This window comes from Henckelia pumila, chromosome 3 (assembly GCF_033568475.1).
Source record: "Henckelia pumila isolate YLH828 chromosome 3, ASM3356847v2, whole genome shotgun sequence".
NCBI lineage: Eukaryota > Viridiplantae > Streptophyta > Magnoliopsida > Lamiales > Gesneriaceae > Henckelia > Henckelia pumila.
The window spans coordinates 123494623-123518443 of record NC_133122.1 but is presented as its reverse complement, the minus strand read 5'-3'; the positions used below and the strand labels follow the sequence as shown (position 1 = coordinate 123518443).

The following is a 23821-nucleotide window of genomic DNA, read 5'->3' as shown; positions in this document are numbered from 1 at the left end:
TGGAGAGTTGGAAGAAGAAATATGTATAAAACAACCAGAAGAGTTTGTTGTACCCGAAAAAGAACAAAAGGTGTGTAAACTTATCAAGTAATTGTGTGGACTTAAACAAACACCTAAACAGTGACATCAAAAGTTTGACACTGCAATGTTGTCAAATGGTTTCACAATAAATGAATGTGATAAATGTGTCTACATTAAAGGCACTACAAATGCATATGTAATTGTTTGCCTTTATGTAGATGACATGTTAATCATGGGAAGCAACCATGAATTGATTGTGAAAACGAAAAATATATTGAGACAACATTTTGATATGAAGGATTTGGGATTGTGTGATATTATTCTAGGGATTAAAGTTTCTAGAACATCTGCTGAAATTATGTTATCCCAAACTCATTATGTAAAAAAGGTTCTTGAGCGATTTAATGCCACAAATCGTCCTCCGGCTAGAACACCTATGGAATTGGGTACATATTTAGCCAAAAATAGAGGAGAACCTGTTTCAAAAGTGGAATATGCAAGGGTGATAGGAAGTCTAATGTACTTAACTAACTGTACCCGTCCTGATCTTGCATATACTGTAAACAAACTGAGTAGTTTCACAAGTAATCCAAGTGAGGATCATTGGAAAGCATTAATGAGAGTGCTTGGATATTTGAAATACACTTCAAGTTATGGAATAGTGTATACAAAATATTCTGCGGTCCTGGAAGGATATTGTGATGCAAATTGGATTTCTGACACGAAAGACTCCAAGTATACAAGTGGATATGTGTTCACTATCGGTGGAGGAGCGGTGTCATAGAGATCCTCTAAACAAACTTGTATAGCTCGGTCGACTATGGAGTCCGACTTCATTGCTTTAGATAAAGCTGGTGAAGAAGCCGAGTGGCTTCGAAACTTTCTAGAAGATATTCCATGTTGGAATAAACCGGTGTCTTCCATTACGATTCATTGTGACAGTCAGTCAGCAATAGGAAGAGCACAAAGTAGTATGTACAATGGTAAATCTCGACATATTCGTCAAAGACACAATACTATTAGACAATTGATCTCGAATGGGGTTATTTCGGTTGACTATATGAAGTCAAAGAAAAACCTTGCGGATCCGCTTACAAAAAGAATAAATAGAGATCAAATGTACAAACTACTTAAAGGAATGGGTTAAAAATCCACAAATTAAAATATTTATAGCGGTAACCCAACCTTGAAAATTGGAGATCCCAAAACTTTGGTTCAATGGGACAACTAAGTTATAAATGTTAGTTTGAGTACTTGGAATAATTACTTGCTCATTCCTGAAATATCCAAGTATAAATTACCTGCAAAATGTGGTGAGGTTAAGTTTTCTTTTAATGATTCCTATACCTATGAGGTAGAGTAACGCAGGATACTCTTGATAGAAGATCACCTATATAAGTGCAAAGTATTGGTCGCTTTGATTGCAACATATATAAATCTAAGATATGGTCCAGGGCCGAAATGGACACAACGTGAGAACAAAATATGTTAGAGTATTGTTATGTAAGTACTATTGACTTGGTTTACACAAACGGTTGACTAGTTCAAGACATCGCGTCACCATGCAACTAGTAAATCCGATAGTATTTTACTAAGGTAGGTTCAAAGCCACAAGCTACCTATCCTGATATAACAATAACTCAAAACGACTTTCTAGTGAGAATGCTAATATACGTGAAATTCATTCATGTGTGAGATTGTTGGAAAAATGTTGAATGAATTGTTGGAATAAAATGACATGAAATGGGCTTGAAATACTTGTCCAAAAGGCTTGTCCCAATTGATGCAAAAATTTGAATTTGGTGAAATAAATTGGAGGGAAAGTTGTCCCACATTGGAACAACTCCAATGTATTGCTCACCTTATATAATCCAACTTTGGATTATGGGATTGGGCTCTTAGGGCACCGATGTTTTGTAAAGGAAAAAGACGCTAGTCGATGCAATAAACACGCGCGCGGCCGGCCGGCACGCCTCGCCGAGGCGAGGTCTTATGATCAATTATTTGTTTTTGGATAAAATTTGGTTATAAAATAATATTAATAATAATAATAATAAAATATTTATTATTTTTTTAGTGCGCCCGATCGGTAAGAAACTACCGACCGAGCGCAGCCCTCACCTTGCGAGACAGTAGACTTGAGTTTTGTTGGCCGCCCGATCGGTAAGAAACTACCAACCGAGCGCAGCCCTCGTTTGCCAAGACAGTAGGCTTCAGAAAAGGTGGCCGCTCGAGCGGTCAAATATTACCGCTCGGGCGCGCCTTCTGGGCTCTGAAAAGTTGTGTCTGTTTCTGGGTTTTTTTGTCATGGATTGCATCCTTAGGTCATAAGACGCATTGTTTGAAGTCTTAGGCTATATATATGATCAGTTATAACGTATAATGATATAAAAAAATATCTGATAACGTATACATCAAATTTATGCAAAATCTCTCCCTCACTCTCTCAAAAGAAAAGTTGATACTTATTTTCGTTCGCTGAAGTTCGTGATATTTGTAGTACTGCTATATCACAATCGTTAGTCGTTGTATCTTAGAGACGATTGCCGTCAATGTTGAGCATTGTTAACGGGAAATTTCGTCTTGCGGATAGAGAGATTCTCTCGCCTCGACTTTATTCATCATTGTTACTGCTTGTGTTGCTGTTGTCGTACAAGTTTTCAGAATTCGGAATACATCCTCATAACAACTTGATTAATAATATATGGAAAACTAAAATCATGGGAATTAGTCATCTATACTATATTATAAAGCATTAGGCCTTAGACTAGCCGCTTTTAGTATTTTTGATATATGACGCTTTTAAGTATAGAAAATACACCTACCAAATTACAAAAATATTAAATTATTATTTAATTAAAAATATTATAAAAATTTATTTTTGTTAATTCATGACTTATTTAAAACTAACATATTCACATTCAAAAATCTATTAAATTTATAAAAAAGTGTTTATTGATCTTTATTTATACATATTATTAAATTTTTACATATCATTCGTAATTAAAAAAATATGAAAAAAATAATTAATTTGAAGTAACAAAAGCTATAAGTAGATAATTATTTTAGCCGTGTAAGCACGCAACGCATGCAACATATCACTAGTATTAATAAAATGTTAAACTATAAATGTATCTAATATATTTAACTAAAAATAGTAAAATAAATACATATAAAATGGAATTATAATTACATAATTACATGGATAAATAAAATCAGAATAAATTTTAACTAATATAATAAAATAATGTAAACTTTATATATTAAAAAGAATATATAGTTTTTTTTCCAAAAGCCGCCTATTGTGACGAGGGTTAGGCGGGGACCCCTACCCATTTATTAAATTTAAAAATAGCAAATACAGAAGAGGGGACTAGGCCAAAACCTCTCGAAAAACTAAAAGAATTAAAAAAACTAAAATTAAAACAAAGAAAACTAAAATTTTGAATTGGTCCTAATATAAGGAAGACCCGCACGATCCATCCTGCAAATACCCTTCAAATTCCTCGGAAATTCGGGTGGCCATAATGTAGACAATCCAAAATCGAGCCCTAAATTCGCCAATTCATCCGTCGCTGCATTCGCCTCTCTAAAAAAGTGAGATTTCCGCACATTCAACACATGCATAATTTGTTGAATGCAAGTGAGAATAGATCGAAGCTCTCAAGAAGTTGTATTCACTTTAATAATATTAAGCGCTGCCAAAGAATCCACTTCAAGCAAAGAGGAAAAATTATAATCCTGCAAATCTGAAGCCCCCTTACGATGCATGGCAAGAAACTCACCCCGAGTGTTAGTTCCAACACCAATGTTATCATAGAAATAAAGGATCGGTCGCCCCAGATGATCACGAATAATACCCCCAATGCCAGACTCTCCGTCACCTTAAGAACAACCATCTGAATTAAGTTTGAAATAACCAACCAGAGGAGGTAACCACCGAACCACCCGAATAATATATGTTCGAGTGAAGCCAAACTCCAACCCCAACGTGGTTGCTACATGCCCATAACCACTCCATTGACCAGCCCTCAATAATCTTGCATGATCAAGCAAAACAATGAACTCGTCAATGAGCCGGATAATTTTGGAAGCCGGGATTTGAATGCCTTTGTGTTTCTGTTCATTCCTATCTTTCCATAAAAACCAAATGATAAGGAAAGGAATAAGTTTTTTAATATGCCCATTCTGCCGCCACTTCAAATCCACCTTCTAGTTGTTGAAAATAAACGAGTGATGAATACAAAAAAGGCGAGCAAAATGATTCCAAACCGTCGTTGCAGGAATACTGAAAAAGAATAGATGATCAAAAGTTTCAACACCTCGACAACACCGACACATCGAAGCTAGAGAAAGACCTCTTTTTTGAAGAATATCATCCACTGGAAGACGCTTGTAAAACCACCTCCAACAAAAAATAAATATGGATGGACGAAGCAATTTGGACCAAACACCCTGAAACCATTCAAGAACTGGTTTAGTATGTCTCACAACCTCCCAGGCTGATTTAGCAGAAAATTGACCAGTGGATGACTGGTTCCAAGAAGCTCAATCTGCATCAACCGGGTGAATAGGCACATCTATAATCTGCAAAGCAACTTGCTCTGAAACCACAAGAAGAATCCTCTCAAAATTCCACCTTCGATCATTCCAAAACCAATTAACTGATCTATCTGGCTGCCCCTGAATAGGCATCCTTGATGTCAAAGGACCATCTGGAAGCCAATAATCAAACCAAAAACTAACCTTACCATCACCTAGAACCCAACCGAGTTCCCTCTCTGCTCTATTTTTTATCTTCATTATACTTTCCAAGTGGGAGAAACATATTTGCAAAAGTTGAACTGCAGCAGGGGGCGAACGCTTGCAGTATCTGCTGAACAAGAATGTACTCCAGATTGAATCAACGGTTCTGAAACGAACCCAAAGTTTAATAGAAAAGACTATCACTGTATCTTTTAACCTCTGAATACCCAAACCACCCTCCGAAAATGGCAGACAAACCCTCTCCCTTGCAATCCAATGAATTTTTGGATCCCTTGCCATAGAACCCCACAGGAACTTAGCGCAAAGCATTTCAAAACGGTGCAAAATATTTCTCGGGGGCTGCAACACCTGGAATAAATATATAGGCATGTAAAATAACACACTCTTAATCAAGACTAATTGGCTCCCAAACGACATAATTTTTAATTCCCAATCTTGAATTCTCTTCGTTTCCATGGCTAACAAAAATTAACAAAATAAGAGCTTGTTCGAGGGCCCAAGTAAAGAGGCGCACCAAGATACCTTAACGGAAGAACTCCTTTACCAAATTCCTATATAGAATAGTACTCACCCCTCCTCTCCGCTGAACAATATTTAGGTGCTATGATAAAGCTCTAGGAATTATTGATAAGGGCCCGAGCATTACTCATAATGATATAAAAACTCAAGAAGTAGTTTGATATTTGGAATTGCGCCATTTGAGAAGATGATAAGGTCATCCTCATATTCCAGGTGAGATAAAATAAAAGAACGCCCCGTCTGATAAACAAGCCTCTTGTGCCACTGGAAAATATTGTCCAGCCTACGAGAGAGATATTCTGCCGCCAAGACAAAAAACAGAGGAGAAAGGGGATCTCCCTGCACCCCTCTTAGAGGCAAAAAAACCAGATAAGCTACCATTAACGTTAACAGAAAACCAACAATTACTGATACATCTGGGAATCAGATTGCACACGCACTCCAAAAATCCAAACACCCAGAGTATCTGAATAAGAAAATCCCACTGCACTCTGTCATACGCTTTGGCCATGTCAATCTTCAAAACAATATTACCACCCCTGGCCTTATAATTCAGATGATGTATCATTTCCTGTGCCATCAAAATATTATCAAAAATCGCTCTGTCAGCAATAAAACCACTCTGAGACGGAGATATAATTCTGGACATCAATGAACGCAGACGCAGAGTGATGATTTTAGTGATGATTTTGTTTCTCACATTACAGAGACTAATCGGTCTAAATTCAGACCAAATTTGCGCATCCAAACTTTTGGGAATCAAAATAATCGTCGTAGTCGTAATGCTCTTAGGAAGAGGCGATCCAATCCAGATTTCCTGAACTGTTGCAACAATATCTGCCTTAATAATCTCCCAACGACCACGATAAAACCCAGCCGAAAATCCATCCGGACTAGCAACACTATCCTCATGGATTGAAAACACACTCTCACAAACCTTCTACTAAGATATAGGCCCCATAAGAGTGTAATTATCCTCATCAGACACTAAGGATGGAATGTGACTGAAATTATCCCTGTTCAGAGGAGCATGTTCTCCAGTCCCCGAAGCCTGAATTTCTGACTGACTCTCAATTGCAATTCCATCTTCTCAAATTTTGAAAATTTTATTCTTAGACCTTCTCCTGTGTCACCATATTATGAAAAAAACCCGTGTTGCGCTCCCCTTCGACAATCCATTTGGCATTCGCTTTCTGCTTCCAAAAGGCTTACTCTATTGCAAGACCAAGAGACAAAGAGCCTGAGCCAGAGAAAGAGCAGCTCTATTATGTTCCAAAGGCAACTGATCAAAATCCATCTCTGTCTGATTAGCCAACGCATCCAGATTTTTAACCTTGTCATGAACATTACCAAAAATTTTAGAATTCCATCATTTTAGATGACTCTTCAGACATTTCAATTTAATAACCAAACGAGCCAAGCCCCTCTCAAAATAGGGTTTATTCAAGTTAAGATGCACCGTCTGTAAGAAAACCGCAATGAAGACGCCACATATTCTGAAATCTAAAAGATCCATTAGGCTTTGGCATAGTAGGAGATGTAATAAACAAGGGGCAATGATTAGAGGATCCTTTATGAAGATGCTCTACCTTAAACGAATCGAAATAATTCTCCCAAGTAGAAGATAACAGCACTCTGTCGAGCCTTTTCCAAACTCTCGAATTGGTCCAAGTAAATTTGGAACCAACAAAACCCGTATCCATTAAACCAGCAGTAGTAATAAAATCTGAGAACTCCTGCATGCCCCTTGGCCGACTCACAGTACCAAGTGAATGTTCAATAGGATCGGTAATCACATTAAAATCACCACCCACAATCCACGGACAACAATCTTGCGGAGAACACTGAAGTAAGTCATCCCATAGACTACGCCGCTCACTCCTGTCACATTTTTCATACACAATGGACAAAAAAATATCTGCCGAAAAAAAACCCAGACGAAAGTTTCAAATGGAAGAATTGCTCATGATCCTATACAACTTCAACCATAATATCCACAGAATAATAGAACCAAATCTTGTTATTAACATTCCCAAAAACCGATGAGAATCGAAACTTCTTATTAGACCACTCTTGATCAAGTTGGTGCTTAGGCTCAAGGACGGCTAGAAAAAGAAGAAGATTAGCATTCTTCAAAAACTTAATCCATTTTTGAGCTGATTTATTTCCAATACCCCGAACATTCCAAATAATTCCATTCATTGGATAAAGTCAGACAAAGGAATGACCATCTTACTTAAGTTACCTCTCGATCCAGATGCAGGAACTGATCTAGTGCGCTTTGGAGGTCTCCCCAGTCCCCTCGTGATGGATTTAATGCAAACCTGTTCCTGAGGATCCTCAGCCAAGGAATCCTCAATAGTAATACATTTAATCACCCCCACATTAATTTTATCAGAGTCGAGAAACTTCTCTTCAAGAAATTGATCAGCATCGCTCAGATTTTCTGTGACCTGCCCTGGAAGATCGTTCGAAGAACGAGGCTGCTAATCAAAAATTTTTCCTCCCCTTTGATCTCCAAGACACGAATCTGCAACCTCCAACGTCCCTTGAACCAACCTAGACATCCCATCTTCTGGTACGCCCTGAACAATCTGAGGAGCATCAAATTCCTAGATGCCTTTCTGGTCAAACAACATTTGAGCTTGTAAAACACCATGATTAGAACTTTTTTGCGCCTCCTCAAGAAAAACCTCTTTGCTAGCATTAAACTCCACTTGATTATCCTCTCAAAGTGAATCACTAACATGGGAAGATGAGTTCATCATCGAAGAGGATTCACAAAATTCCAGAATTTCGTCATTGTGAAACACACCATTAATACACTCACCCTTATAGTTTCCTTTCCAATCTCTATGCCAACGAGGCTCATGAACCTCCTGATTATTCTGAATCGCTACCTCCTCATTGAGCAAATCAACTAAGGGATCAAAATGATTATAACTCTTTTTCTCGGAGATTCGAATATCAGAAATTAGAGGATCAACTTTATTAGAAGGGGAACCCCTTCCTGTAAGAGTGGGTGCCCAGTGAGCCAACTGTGTGGCTATGGGCTTTGATGACTCTTTGTATAAACAATCTTTTGTTTAATATTATTTACACTTTTATGGCAATGACTTTATATTACTTCATATTGTTATATTGTGATATACTATTGTTGTTTTGATAAAGACCTTGAATATACTATAGTGTATGTAAGATGTGGTAGAACATGGAGATGTCTATCATGAAATACATCTTATAGTCACTGTATGTTCTAAAACCGTTCCTAGTCGATTGAGCCGTCCGATAATAAGGATAAGGATCGCTCGAGTTTGAGACTAGCATTTGCGATGCGGAGTACCACGTTTCATTGGTAGGGAACATGGAGATGTTCGAAGCATGCAAATGGATATTCATAGGATGAATAATCGAACTACCCTATCCGGACTTTCCAAGTGGTTATCACTTATCGAGTGGATTAAGTCCGCGGTTTTGGTTGTACACCATTAGTCCTTACGACTTGAAACATCATGGAGACTCTATATGCTAGTGCTGTGCTTTGACTCGTTTACCGACTCTATGGGGGTCATCAGGTGTCGAGATTGGGTACAGTTACGACACATATAGGAGTCAATGCATTGTTGTCAAGGATTCACCACATACTTGCGAGTGTGGATATCCTATGCGATCTGAGGAGATATTAGTGTGATAAATCTCTGGCCAGAGTAATTGATGTGATTTAAGAAATGGTTTCTTAGTAGCACATGCGATGTCACTAATTTGATCTTCAAGATGTATTGCATAGTTATCGAATCTTGAGCGACTCTCGATATACCAATGGTTGTTGATTCGATCGGGATATATGGATGAAGGGACCGTACTGTACGCTAACCAAAATCTACTGGTTCTTGTAGGCACTATCAGTGATACCTAGGGAATCATGGGCGATGTTGCTAGGCGCTTTACCATGATTCGTTGGGCAAGTCGGAAAGTGTTGTTCCGAGTCACAAGGAGTTGTGAGCCCACGGCTAGCTGTATCCCTGAACCATTGAGGGTCACACAGTGTAATGGAGTTTTAATCCCCGTTGAGATAGTTAAATTTAAAGAGTTAAATTTAATGAACTAAGGAGTTGGACTTCTTAAATAAGAGTAAGGGAGTAGGATTTCCTAAAATGACATAGGGATGGACATTTTTGGAAACCACTGAATTCGGATTCAGGAAAATTTATTTTGACTTTAAAAGGTGCAGAAATGGTTTCTGTGCACATTGGTGAAATCAGTTCATCAATCGGAGTCACGATGAATTTTATATTAATTTCTGAACGAGCGGGCTTTGCTTGTCGGGCCCCAGCTTATGACTAATGGGCCCTAAGGTGTTAGTGGCCTGCATTATAAATAAGTTATTTCAGTACAGAAATTACACACAACAGCTCATTATTTTTGAGAAGCAAAAATCGAAAACCCTAGCCTCTCAAAGTAATAATCGGCCGTCCCCTTCCTTGCTCTGCCCGAGATTTTCCGGTCTGTGATTTTGAATTGCAGTCTGGAATAGCGAATCAGATTCGTTTATTCTCTTCGCAGAAAACTTCTGATAGATTTTCTAGTGCAATCTATCAGAGGGATTAAACCTCTGTTCGTGGACCTGATTGAAGGAGTTCATCGGTTCCAGGGAGAGACAACAAGAGCAGATCAAATCTGTTGGTGTCCATTAATCTCGTTGCGAGATTGGAGGTAAAATTTAATAACTGTTATTTAAATTTTACACACACAATAATTTAATCGTTGAACGGTTGATACCCACACTATGGAATTGTTCCATAACAAAATTTTTAAACTTCCGCTGCACCGGGTATCAATCGTGATTGATCTGACCGCCAGTTTTTTCCAACACTTCCTCCACCAGCAACTCAAAAAATTTCTTCTTACCTTTCTCAGACGTCACCTCCTTCCATTCCAAACGAGGAGCAGCCGAGTTCTTTCCAACCCCTCTCGTGGTGTTATTTTCCTGTCCCAAATTTGATGTCTCCTGAGCTCTCTTCTCCTTTATAACCTAATGCAAATCAGTAAGAGTTTTAGATTTAGGAGGCAGCCGCGGAACTCGATCATTAGCAAAACATTCACTAACATCATGACCAACATGTGAGAAATCCACACAATATTTAGGAAAATTTTCAAACACTACCCGCTGCTCCAAAATTTTTTGACCCATTCCAATGAAAATTTTATAATGAAGAGGATTTAATAAATCTACTTCAACACAAGCCCGGGCTAGTGTCAATCTGTCTCCCTTCGAAGTGACTTCATCCATCTTAAGAGGCTTTCCAACGAGGCTAGCCACTAAGAACAAATGCTTTCTATTAAATAAAGAAAATTGGCAGATATGGGAAACGCACCCATACAGGAACAATTGAGCATTCACGCTGGTAATAAAAATCTGGAGTCCGCTTAAATACTCGAAGAACGTAGCCATTGTTAGCAAATATTATTCTAGATATTTTCAATATTTGTATAGATCTCCCATTATTTTTTTACCTTGTAAATTACGTCGTAAGTTAGAGAGTTATTTTGTGTATATCTTTACGTCTTTATAGGAACACTATTGTATCTATTTTGTGTTGAAGTAGATTTATTAAATCCTCTTCATTATAAAGACGTAAATATATACACAAAATAACTCCCTAACTTACAACGCAATTTAAAAGATAAAAAGATAATGGGATATCTATACAAATATTGAGAATTTATGCACTCTCCTTCAAAACATCATTGGGGTGCTGTCAAGCGTTTACTGCGCTATCTCAATGGCACTCTTGACTATGGTTTTCATATCCGGAAGGATACCGTCTTCTCTTTACATGGCTACACTGACACTTACTGGGCTGGAAATCCTGATGACCGTTGTTCTAACTCTGCTTATGTCATTTTCCTGGGATCCAATCCGATCTCTTGGAGTTCCAAGAAGCAGCGGTCGGTTGTTCGCTCCTCTATTGAAGCTGAATATCGAGCTATCGCCTTGGGTGCGGCCTAGCTCACTTGGATCTGCTCTCTACTTCATGAGCTTGGCGTTTCTCTACCTTCAGTCCCTGTGCTTTATAGTGATAACATTGGAGCTACCTACCTATGTGCTAATCCAGTGTTTCACTCTCGCATGAAACACATTTCATTGGACTACCACTTTGTTTGAGAACTAGTTCAAAGCTCGCAACTGCGGATCTCTCATGTTTCTTCTCAGGATCAGCTTGTAGATGCACTCACCAAGTCTCTATCTTCTGCTCGGCTTCGTGACTTAACGTTCAAGATTGGTGTTTTTCATGAATCACCACCTTGAGGGGGCATGTTAGCAAATATTATTCTAGATATTCTCAATATTTGTATAGATCTCTCATTATCTTTTTATCTTGTAAATTGCGTTGTAAGTTAGGGAGTTATTTTGTGTATATCTTTATGTCTTTATAGGAACACTATTGTATCTATTTATACGGCGGTTGAGATCATTAATATTATTGAGGTTCCATAAATTCTATGCCATGAATAACCATCTGCCTTTGCCCCAGAATCGAGCCATATCCTCCTCCAGTTTAAAATCAATGAAAAGGAGCCCCGATCTCAAGAACTTGTTGGAAAAATTGTGAATGAATTAAAGATAAAGAAAGAGCTTGTGGGGAGAAAGAGCTTGTCCCACATTGGAAGGATTCCAATGTGTTTCTCTCCTTAATTGCCGCCAACGTTTAGCATTGTTAACGGACAATTTCTTCTTGCGAAAAGAGAGAATCTCTCGTCTCGAGTAATCTCATAGTTGCTGAGTTGCTGTTGTTCCTGTTGATTCAGAATTCAGAATACATCTTCTTAACTGAACTTGACACTGTAAGGGCCAGAAAATCCTTGGAGCGTTTTTTCCTTCGTTGGTCATTCACCAAAAAATTTCCTGATCAAAGCATGAGGATGGGCATTACTCATATCTTTCAGATCATCCTCCGAGAAGAAAATTCCAGGAGTGTTTTTGTACAGGATCATAGGTTTCGAAACTGGCATCTCCTCACCAGAAATGAAAGATTTCTTAAGGGTCCGTGGAGAAGATGCCATGAAGTTCGATGCATATGTTCCCTTCCCACCGTCCGAAGGCACCGGTCGTCAGTAGGGAGAGGATCGTTCATGGAGAGAAATTTCACAATGTGTTCTTAAGAAACGACAAAAATTATAAAATAATATATAGTTATGTGTTAGTTTGGATACAAAAGTTATATCTTAAAAAAATTAAATAATTTTAGCTTTTAAAAATAGTTTGTTAAGAAAAAAAAAACAGAAGCAGCAATTTGACGTTTGAATAAAAATTGAAAATTATTTTTCTTTTTCTTTTTAAATATAAGTGGAAGCAAAAGTAAAAAAACTAGAAATCATATTTTCTAAAAAACATATTTTTTAAGCGCTTTTTTAAAAACAGCTTTTGTAACCAAATATTAGAGTTTTAAAGTTAAAAAAAATTAAAAAAAATTAATTTTTTTAGTTTATTAACTTCTTCAACAAAATGTACTCATAAAATAAGTGTGCGAAAATAGTGAATTTTGGTGCTCTAGGACAAATGCATTTTTGTTATATATTTATAAGTTAATTACGTTTACTTCCCTTGAAAATTATTACAATTACAAAAAACCCCAAGTAAATGTGAAAAAATAATTACCCCCTTAAGATTTTTATATATTTAATATATTATCCATCTACTTAAAAAAAAAAACTAAAAAAGTTCTATATTTCAAAAAAGCTTTACAACATTCCAAATCTACCCTTTATCAATATTATTTATACAAAATTGCAATTTTTAATGTTTTCATTAATATTTTTAAAAATTTTCAAAATTTTTATATTAAATAGAAAATTTTAATATTCGACACATTTGATTTCAAATTACTATCGAATTTGATTACATCTTAATTATTTTTATTTTGCGACAATACTGTTAATTAAATTATATATAATTAAATTAAATAATAAAAATGTTCATATTCTAAAATAAAATTAATAATATTACTAAAATAAAAATAATTAAGATGCATTTAATTTTAATAGTAATTTTAAATCAAAATTTTCAAATATTAAAAAAATTATTTAATCTAAATAATTATATCAAACCATACATGTAATAAAATAAAATTAATATATAACATAACCAATACATTTTCATATTTTAAAACCAAATAAAAATTTTATACGAATAAAAATAATTAAAGTGGATATTTCTCAAAAAATAAATTTGAAATCATAAAAAATTACCATATGTATAAGAAATATTAATAAAAGGGCATGTAATCCAAAAAACTCTAGAACATTCGAAATATTTTTTTTAGTAAATCAAATTTGTTGAATACTAAAATATGAAATTTGTCAAGAAAATAATTATAAATAAATTAAAAATTAAAAATTATATATATATATATATAAGTTGATGTGCAATAATTATCCTTGTTTGGTAGAGCGATCGCACCACGATGCTTGGGTTGTTGTGCGCTTTAAAAGATTTGAGTTGCACTATTACCATCAGCTATAGTTTTTGGTAAAGCGGCAAGCACTCGGTCCTACAATTGGTATCGAGCCAAGGTCATGGGTTTCATTCCCATTGATTGCAATGAGTGCAATTATTGGGAGGGAGATTGTTGACGTGTAATAATTGTCCCTGTTTGGTAGAGCGATCAAATCATTTCGCTTGAGTTGCTGTGCGGTTTAAAAGGTTTGAGTTGCACCATTACCACCAGCTATAGCATTTGGTAAAACGAGAAGCGCTCAGTCCTACAAAATATATATATATATATATATATATATAATATAAAATAAGTGCTATACGGATTTCTACGGGTTAACAATAACTTTACAAGTAATATGATTTCATTTTATTTATTAAAATGAAATCGTTAGATGTTTCCTTGGTAAAAATTAGGGCTGGAAAAAATACCGAAATGTCATCCACGGGCGGTCCAAAGGAAAATGAGACCCGGGGCGAAGATTAAGTAAGAGTTTCTTACATTAATTTAAAAAAGAAGTTGATATTTACACTCCATTTTTTGTTATTTGCACTCCATTTGTAAATAAATTTGCACTTCATTCTACACATGAATTGGAATGTAGATAACACAAAATAGAATGAAAATATCAAATCTCATTTAAAAAATCAAATATAATCGAGCTATATGAAATTATCTTCATATTTTGTGAATTTAATTATGAAATTATCCCAAAAAAAATCACATTGAACCATCAAAACTCACAATTTAAGTCTTAATTTAATTTAGAAGTAGTTAATTTAGCCATTAAAGATAAATTAAATAAAAGTCTCAATTTTCAAAATCAACTTTCGAAATTCATACCTTCAATCCATAATTTTCAACCACGACATGAAATTAACTATAAATATTAAAATATAACATTGAATTAAAAATAAATTGAACGAGTCATAAGTCAAATTTTAACGCACACAGAGGTCAAGAAGAAATTGGTTGAACATCAAGCTATAAAAATCAATGCCAAGAGTGTGAAAAGTGATGGTGGACGACATACCTCATATACCGTACCCAAAAAAACCGTATACACCAAAAATTTCGGTTCGGTATGATACTGTACCGAAATTTTGGTATTGGTATCGGTATAGGATTTGTAAAATTTCGATATTTCGGTATACTGAAAAAATATTTAAAAAGTCAATATACATGATATCGGTATGATATACCGACTTTTTAAATGTTTTTTTAAACTATTTTTTAAAATAAAATGTCGGTACACATGATATCATACCGATACCAATATACCGAATTTCGGTATACCGAAATTTTTCGGTAATAAAGGTATGGATTTTTGTAATTTCGAAATTTTGGTATATCGACATTTCGGTAAACCGAAATTTTTGGTTCGATATAGATATCGACGGTATGTGGTATTCGTTGAATACCGCAGTATACGGTATCGAACCACCCCTAGTAACAACATCGTTCGGTCTCGACAATGTGAATCAATTATTTATTTCTTCTCAAATTCAACATAACTTGGACATTTTCTCCAAGTTGTGACACTGTAGAGACATTAATTATATATGGTATTTCGATTCTACTGAAAACATATTATTGAAGCTAATTGCTCAAATCTTTGGGCAATGTTTTGAAGTGATTGTCCGCCAATAAATAAATAAATAAAAAAAATTAAACACGTTTCCTCGTTGCTAAGTCTAACTACTTCCATGAGGCTGTCAATTAATAGAAAATTAATTTTGGACGCCTACATAGTTAGAGAGGGAGTCGCAATCTCTGTGTCAAAAAGTGGGCTCTTTATCTTACTATATTGTTAGAGCAAAAATCCTCAAATTAACTAACTTATTTGAAATTATCATTATATCCCAACTTAATTTCAATAAAACCACGATGACACTCACTTTATGCCTTTTGATATTTTTTTATTTACGAAAATGTCACTGATCACTTTGTAAATTGATATATTTATTGAGTTTTTTGTGACTATTTATTTGGAAAAATGCTATATTTTTAATTTTTTAAATTTTATAATTTATTTTTTTGATTTTGTTAAAAAAAATTGTACGATCACACTACACGTGCAACAGAATACTAATATTTTATGACGAGTCAATTACCCTACATTTGAAAATGCAATGCAGCGTAGACAAAGTGCCATCAACTTCTAAATCATTTTTATTGAACTTAGTTATTCAAGATGATCGTAGAATCATTGTCATGAGACGAATATATTTAAAATATTGAGAGTTAGTGGTAGATGAAAACATTTCAAATTCCGTCGCATACTATTCTAAATAAGCTTGAAAGGTGGAGGATCTCTATCAAAAGCTTACTTTGGAGGAAGAAGAAGGGGGCACTTGAATTTGAACAGATAAAAGATGATCACTGTTCCGACGATTTTCAGCGGTGTATTGTTGGTCGATTCTTGACGGATCGACCAATCAACTTTACTGCCATGAAAAGCACTTTGGCTGGAGTGTGGTATCCTATGAAAGGAGATAGTATCAAGGCACTGGGATCCAATCTATATCTATTCCAGTTCTACCATGAGTTAGATGTCTAAAGAGTGATGACTGAAGGCCCATGGATTTTCGATCAACATTTACTGGTTTTGGCTCTTTTGGAATTCGGATTAAATCCTCACCAGGTTCTTCTCTTTAGTGTTAACTTTTGGGTGCAAGTTTATGACCTTCCAAGCGGATTTATGACAGAAAAAAATGGCTAAAGATATCGGAAACTTTTTTGGAAGTTACGTGGAATCCGACCCAAACAATTTTGTTGGTGGATGGCGATCATACATGCGTATTCATATTTTATTAGATGTTCGAAAATCGCTCAAGAGAAAGATGAAAATCAAGAAGGAGGGGGATTTGGAGCTGGGCGAACTTCAAATACGAGAAGCTGGATAATTTTTACTTCTTTTGCGGTATTCTGGGTCATTCGGACAAGTTTTGCGATTTATTTTATGACTACCCGAACAAAAATGTGGAGAAATTATTTGGGGTGTGGCTCCGAGCACCTAATAGGAAGTTGCTCTGATGCAGGTACAAGATGGATCTGATCTGATCTTTCACCCGATGCATCTTTCGACCCTCAGGCCGAGCAATAGAAGATGAAGGAAGTTGTTCTCATTCCTAATTACAGTAATCACTCCATTGACTATGGTCAAACTCATAAAAGCAGCACTGATCACGGTGATCACAGACATCAGGGAGGAATGGGCAGGATGGAGAGTGATGTGAGAGGGAAAAGTATAGTCACTGTGGAAGATTGCGTGGATCACCTTGCTGGTAATGATGAAGATATGTTAGTTTTGGTGGACCCGAAGAGAAGGAGAGTAGAAGATGACAATGTTGAGCCCAACTTCTCTCAGGGGCCAGAATTCTCTCAGGCACAATTAACTCTCATTGACCCAAAAAACTTTGTACAGGTGGGTTCTGGTCTCCAGGCCCATTGGGCCATATGAATACTCTTAGTTGGAACTATCGTGGGCTGGGCAGCCCACGAATAGTTCAAGAATTATTGGACCTTGTGTCCAATTGTAAGCCCAATTTTGTGTTCCTTATGGCTTTAAAAATAGATAAAAGTAAAGTAGAGCGTGTTAAGCGGAAGCTGGGTTTTGAAGGTCTTTTGGTGGTTCCATGCTCGAATAATGGGGGTGGAATTGCTTTATTTTGGAAAGAGAAGTCGATGGTCAGGCTGCTGGCTTACTTTAGAAATTTTATTGCTGTCGTGGTTACGATCCAAGTTATGGAGGAGTGGAGGTTAACTTGCTACTATGGGTTCCCGGAGAGAAGTTGTCATCGTCTTTCATGGGATTTGTTGCGTACGCTCTCTCAAAGATCCTCTTTACCATGTTGTTGTATGGGAGACTTTAATGATATTCTTTCGCATTTCGAAAAGCAGGGAAACATCCGTCATCCTATCTCTCTAATAAATGGGTTTCGAGAAGCTGTTGAAGATTGTGTCTTGATTGATCTGGGGATGAGAGGTCATATGTTTACATGGGAGAAGAGTAGAGGTTCGATTCAATTTATGGAAAAAAGGTTGGATCGTGCTTTGGCTAATTCCTACTGGAGTAGAGTGGTCGGTACTGCAGAAGTCTCAAATCTAGAGGTGGTGAATTCGGATCACAGTGCTATATTCTTGAATATTTTTTCACCAATGGTGTATCGGCGAAGACAGTTTCGATTTGAAAATTCTTGGTTATTTGAACCTGAGTGTAGGAGTATGGTTTCATCTGGTTGGAGAAGATCAATAGAGATGGACATTCAAAGCCGTATTGAGTTTTGTGGTAACGTGATACAGATTTGGGGAGATAAGGTTAGACTTAAATTTAACTCCATGATTAATCAGTGTAGAGATGAGTTAAAACATTTAAAGAGAATTCGCTCGGCCCAAGCTGATCAGCAATTACTGGAGACTCGACAAAAACTTGATTTTCTGCTTGCTCAAGAAGAAGTGTTCTGGAAGCAGAGAGCAAAATTATTTTGGCTTAAATCAAGGGATGATAATACTAAACTCTTCCATCATTATGATTCTTCTAGGAAGCGGAAAAATATTATTGGGTCTCTTATAGATTATACAGGCAAGTGGTGTTCTTGGGATGATGGTATGAACGAACTTATCTTATCCTATTTTCAGAACTTGTTCATGTCAAATGGAGACAAAATTCATAATCTCGCTTCTCTTTGTTCAAAGCGCCTAGATCAAGATCATATTCATCTACTTTTGCAACCCTTCGATGAGGATGAAGTTAAGGAAGCCTTATTTTCCATGCATCCGGATAAGTCGCCAGGGCCGGATGGGATGAACCTCGGGTTTTATCAAAGCTTCTAGGATATTACAGGTACTCATGTCAGCACTGCTTGATTGGATTTCTTAAATCGTTGTTATTTCCCGGACAACTTGAATGAAATTTCTATCGTGTTGATCCCAAAAAAGAATCGGCCTAATTTTATATCTGATATTCGCCCTATTTCCCTATGCAATGTGATTTACAAAATCATTTCAAAAGTGTTGGCTAACAGATTGGAGAAAGTGATTAATTATATTATTTTGGAGCAGCAAAGTTCTTTTATCTCTGGAAGGAGTATTAACGATAATGTTATTATTGCTTTTGAAATCAGTCATTATCTTAAATGTAAAGGTATAGGTAGAAAGGGGGCAGCCTCACTCAAGATGATATGTCGAAAGCTTTTGATCGGGTAGAATGGAATTTCTTGAAAGCTATGATGTGTAGCATGGGTTTCCCTCTCAAGTGGATTGAGCTAGTGATGTTGTATATGTCTACGGTGAAATACTCGATTGTTCATAATGGGAATAAAGTTGGCCCCATTTATCCCCAGCGAGGTCTTCGGAAAGGAGACCCTTCGTATCCTTACTTATTTTTTATTTGTGCAGAAGGCCTCAACTCAATATTGCAGTATGAATTTTGTAGAGGCAGACCTCACGGCATTCAGGTGGCAAGATTGGTTCCTTCGATTTCTCATCTCTTTTTTGCAGATAGCTTCCTTTTTTTCAGAGAAAATATGGTTGAATGTAATGTGCTTAAAGAGTGTCTTCGTGTTTATGAGGAAGTTTCTGGTCAACTGGTTAATTTTGATAAATCATATGTCTCCTTCAGCGCCAATGTTCCTAACTCTTTGAAATTCAATATTTGTGAGGCCCTTGGAGTGAGATACACCACTAATCATGGTCGGTATCTGGGCATTCCTTCTCTTATTGGCAGGAACAAATCTGATTTTTTTGCATTCCTTAATGAGAAAGAATGGAAGAGGATGAATGGGTGGAAGGAAAAAAAAATACTTTCTAGAGCAGGTAAAGAAATTTTGCTCAAAGCAGTGGTTCAAGGGCTTCCTTCATATGTGGCGAGTGTATTTGCAATCTCTCAGTTGTTGTGCGTGGAGTTGGAAAGCATGATGAATTCATTTTGGTGGGGAAAATCGAGTCTATGTGGGAATGGAATTCGCTGGAAGAATTGGCCCAAACTATGTCAGAGAAAGGATAAGGGAGCTCAAGAAGTTTCATGAATTTAATTTAGCGCTTCTTGCTAAGCAAGGCTGGAAAATTTTTTCAGATCCAAACGCTCTTTCTTCTCGGGTTTTAAAAGCTAGGTACTTTCCTCATAGTAATTTTTTGGATGCCAAAATTGGTCATAATCCCAGCTATGTTTGGAGAAGCTTACTGTTGACACAAGATCTTATCAAAAAGGGGGCCCGAATAAGAATTGGTACTGGCCATCAAACTAATATCTGGTATGATCCATGGCTTCGAAATAAGATCAACCCTTTTGTAGATTCTTTGGGATTTTCAGAATTGTCTCAAGCTAAAGTTAGTTCTCTGCGCATCTCGTCAAACGGGGGTTGGGATATTGATCTTTTGAAAGATCTATTTTCTGATAGGGATCAAAGATTAATCCTCTTGATCCCGTTAGGCCAGCATATGTGTGATGATATTTGGACGTGGGCAGAGGAACCGAATGACGAATACTCAGTCAAGAGTGGTTACAGAGTCTTAATGAATGACATTGTAATAGACACTATTGCTCCAAACTTCGATTGGAAGTTTATGTGGAAGTTAAAGGTGCCCGCTAAAGTTAAGAATTTTCTCTGGAGACTTTTTATTCTTGTCTACCAACAAAGAAAGCTCTCGTTTCTCGAAGGGTGAATGTATAATTGGTTTAATATTATTCAGTGTTTGTTAAAAAAAACTTAAAAGGTGAAAAGGAAATATTTTAAAGTATTTTATAAAATATTAGAATAGACTCATATAGCGATTTGATTAACCAATTTTCGTAAAAATATTACTGTAGCTGTAATAGCCCGATTCATAATTGACTTAAGATCAATTGCCTAAACATGATTAAGAAGTTCTTAATTGGATTTAAGGAGTTAAAAATCGGATTCAGAATGATGGGAAATGATTTCAAGGGCTTCATGTTATTTGACAGTTCGGAAGCTCTGAAGAGCAGTTCCTAAGCACTGAACCAGTTCAGAAGCAGCTTTATACTTCGGAGGCAGAAGGTGAGTTCGGAAGCTGTAACGCCCGAAAATTCTTTACGTAAACCCGTATACATAATTAGGGGATTTATTGATTAAAAAATTAAGGAAAAATGGTCAAATGATTTTTATGTGCTATTATGTGAATTATGTGAAGTATTTGCATGTTTTAAATGTTATTATAGTATTTAAACCGCTATTATGGAATTTATGAATTTATTTTAGAAAAAGTCAATTTTCGATCGCGTAGAGGAGACCGTGGACGAATGAGATGAAGAATTTCATCCAAGATTTTTACTAAGGTTTTCAAGGGCCATAATTTAGTATTTTAAGTTTTTATTTGCATAAAATAGGAGTTTATATATATATATATATATATATATATATATATATATATATATTTGAGTTTTTTTCAAGTGCCCACCTACCATGCCCATCAATGATGTGACACTATTCTATTGGACCTATAATTTATCACATCTTTATCACATCCAATAGAATTATGCCACATCATTGGTGGGCATTGTGTTGGGCATGGTAGGTGGGCACTTGAAAGAAACTCTCTCTATATATATATATGTGTGTGTGTGTGTGTGTGTGTGTGTGTGTGTATAGAAGCCCGATTTTAACTAAAATAAGCCATTTTAAGAGCTTTTATTCCACTTTAAATTTAGGTCCTTATTTATTCCAAAAATATTAAGTTATTATCAGATTATTTAGTGGGCTATATTGTGTTTAACTTGGTATATTTATTTAATTAAGCCCAGTCCATAACTTTACAAACTTATACTAGATTTTGGCCCTTATTTTCCCTTCCCCATCTTCACGTTTCACTCTCAGCCGCCATTTTCTGTTATCAGCAGCTTCTTCCCTTCACTTCTCACACACTTCACGATTTTCTTGAATAAAAATCAAGGCCTTGATGTCCCGTTCGTCCCGTAGAGCAATCTACGCATCGGTATCGTATTTTCGATTTTAATCAACGCTAAGGCACGTTCGAATCTCTTATTATGTTAGAACCTAATGGGGGGGGGGGATTTAGGTTCTATTGACAACTTTAGCAATTTAAAGCGATTATGCAAATACGCAAGCGGAAGACTTAAAGCAATAAAAAATAAATGCGGTAAATAAATGTGTAAAGTAAATAAAGAAATAAATGAGATAGAATATGTTTATGAAAGTTAGACGATAAATCGTCTGCGTCTCCCCTTCTTGGTTAAGATCGATTAACCAAAGATCCACTAGCACTTCAACGTCTTGACTTTGATGGCTCCAAGGATAGCCGTACAACTCAACACGATCACCGTGCCGATACAACTCGAACACTTGGCCTTAAGGGCTCCAAGGATAGCCTCAACAATCACACAATACACTTGGCTTCACACTCAAGTGTTTACAACGATAGCACAATACACTTGGCTTCACACTCTAGTGTTTACAACAATAGCACAACCAACTCACAAACTATCTTTACAAACACTCTCAAATATTTGAATATATTACACAAACACTTTGATAGAGAGAAGATTGCTTGCAAAGGAGAGAAGAGATGAGTTGGGATGTCTCCAAATGACCTTGGAAAGCCTCTATTTATAATTGACAAGGATTTGAATCTGATTTTGGTGCATGGAGCGTGTGTTGGAAAGTCAAGGAGTAGACAAAAAATTGTTCGGCGCCGCTGCCTGCTTCCACCCAGCACTGAGTAGATTTTGTGGAAAACTCATATCTCACAATCAAACCGTTGGATTGATCGGAAATTTTGACTGAAGCTTTAAAACATCATAATATTTATTCTGAACGGTTGAGATTTTATTTGAACGAGTCAAACATTTCCAGTAATTTTCGGAATTCGCTTCATCATGTTTTCACTTCTTATTCTGCACGACACATTTGCAAAATTCATATCTCCCAATCCATCTGTTGGATTGATCTGAAATTTATACATAAGGTTTATAACATCCTGATCTTGAGTTTTCTTGGTGGATATTGGATTTGGAATTCTCAAACAAGCCCAGTAATTTTTGGAAGTTTATTCTTCATCCTTCGCTTCATGTTCTGCTGCGCAACTTTTTTGTAAAAACACATATCTCCATATCTAGCCATTGGATTGATATGAAATTTTGATATAAGTTGGAAAACATCCTGATATTGACTATGATTGGTGGAGATCGGATTCTTATGTATCAAACGTTTCCAGTAAATTTTTGAATTGTTTCTTCATCTTTTTGCTCCTTGCAGAAGTAGGTACTGTGCGGGGCATATTTCAAAAAATCATATCTCTTAATATAGCCGTTGGATTTCTCTAAAATTTGGCTAGATGGTTTAAAACATCCGCATCCGGATTATGATTGGTGGAGATCTGATTTCAATGTATAGAAAATTTCCAGTAATTTTCGGAAGTTGCTGCTTCGTACTTTGGCTTCTTCTTGTCCTTTTCTTCATATCCACATAACAATGTTCCATCCATTCAATGAGCAATAAGATACTTCATAAATACATTGATAGCTTCAAAATAACTTCCAATAATTTATTTGTCAATAAATATAATCTGCAAAATCTCACTTTAAATGGTTAGTAACAATTAATCGAGTTTTGTAATCATCAAACATAATATTATGAGACTTGTTAATGCATTAAAAACATTAATCTCACAACACGAGATTTGTATGCATTTAAGGCGTAATAATTTAAGTTATATTATTCCAATTTTCACATGAAAAGTCTGATTATGCATGTTGTATGTTGTTTAATCATTGAATAACCAAGATCCCATGAGCAGTTCACATTTTTATGGTTTATGCATCAACTTTCTCACGATTTTCTACCATTGCTTGTTCCAACGGGCTGCACCACATCTTGGGGTCTGAGTTAGGGTCCCAGGGTTGAGTGGTATGGTGGTTTGAACCTGGAATAGGCTGGACACGAAGAAAAAATCAGAACAGTGCAGATAGTCACACAGGTCTAGGGTTCATTGAAGAGTGGGTCGTTCTCATACTATAGGCTACGGTTTGGGGTCAAGTT

At 36.1% G+C, this 23821-nt stretch overlaps 1 protein-coding gene across 1 annotated transcript; it reads left to right on the top strand.

The window, feature by feature from the left end:
• The first annotated feature begins 16911 nt into the window (after positions 1-16911).
• On the top strand, positions 16912-18638 carry LOC140889419 (uncharacterized). The gene is made up of 2 exons (XM_073297133.1): positions 16912-17229; positions 17346-18638. Exons 1-2 carry the CDS (start codon positions 16912-16914, stop codon positions 18636-18638), a joined length of 1611 nt encoding a protein of 536 aa, XP_073153234.1.
• The last annotated feature ends 5183 nt before the right edge of the window (positions 18639-23821 follow it).

Bases quoted from the DNA above. Each gene is read 5' to 3' on its own strand.
- LOC140889419 (XM_073297133.1), top strand. From the start codon at position 16,912: ATGAAGGAAGTTGTTCTCATTCCTAATTACAGTAATCACTCCATTGAC. The intron at 17,230-17,345 runs GTGGGTTCTGGT...TCCAATTGTAAG, and splicing joins ACCCAAAAAACTTTGTACAG to CCCAATTTTGTGTTCCTTAT.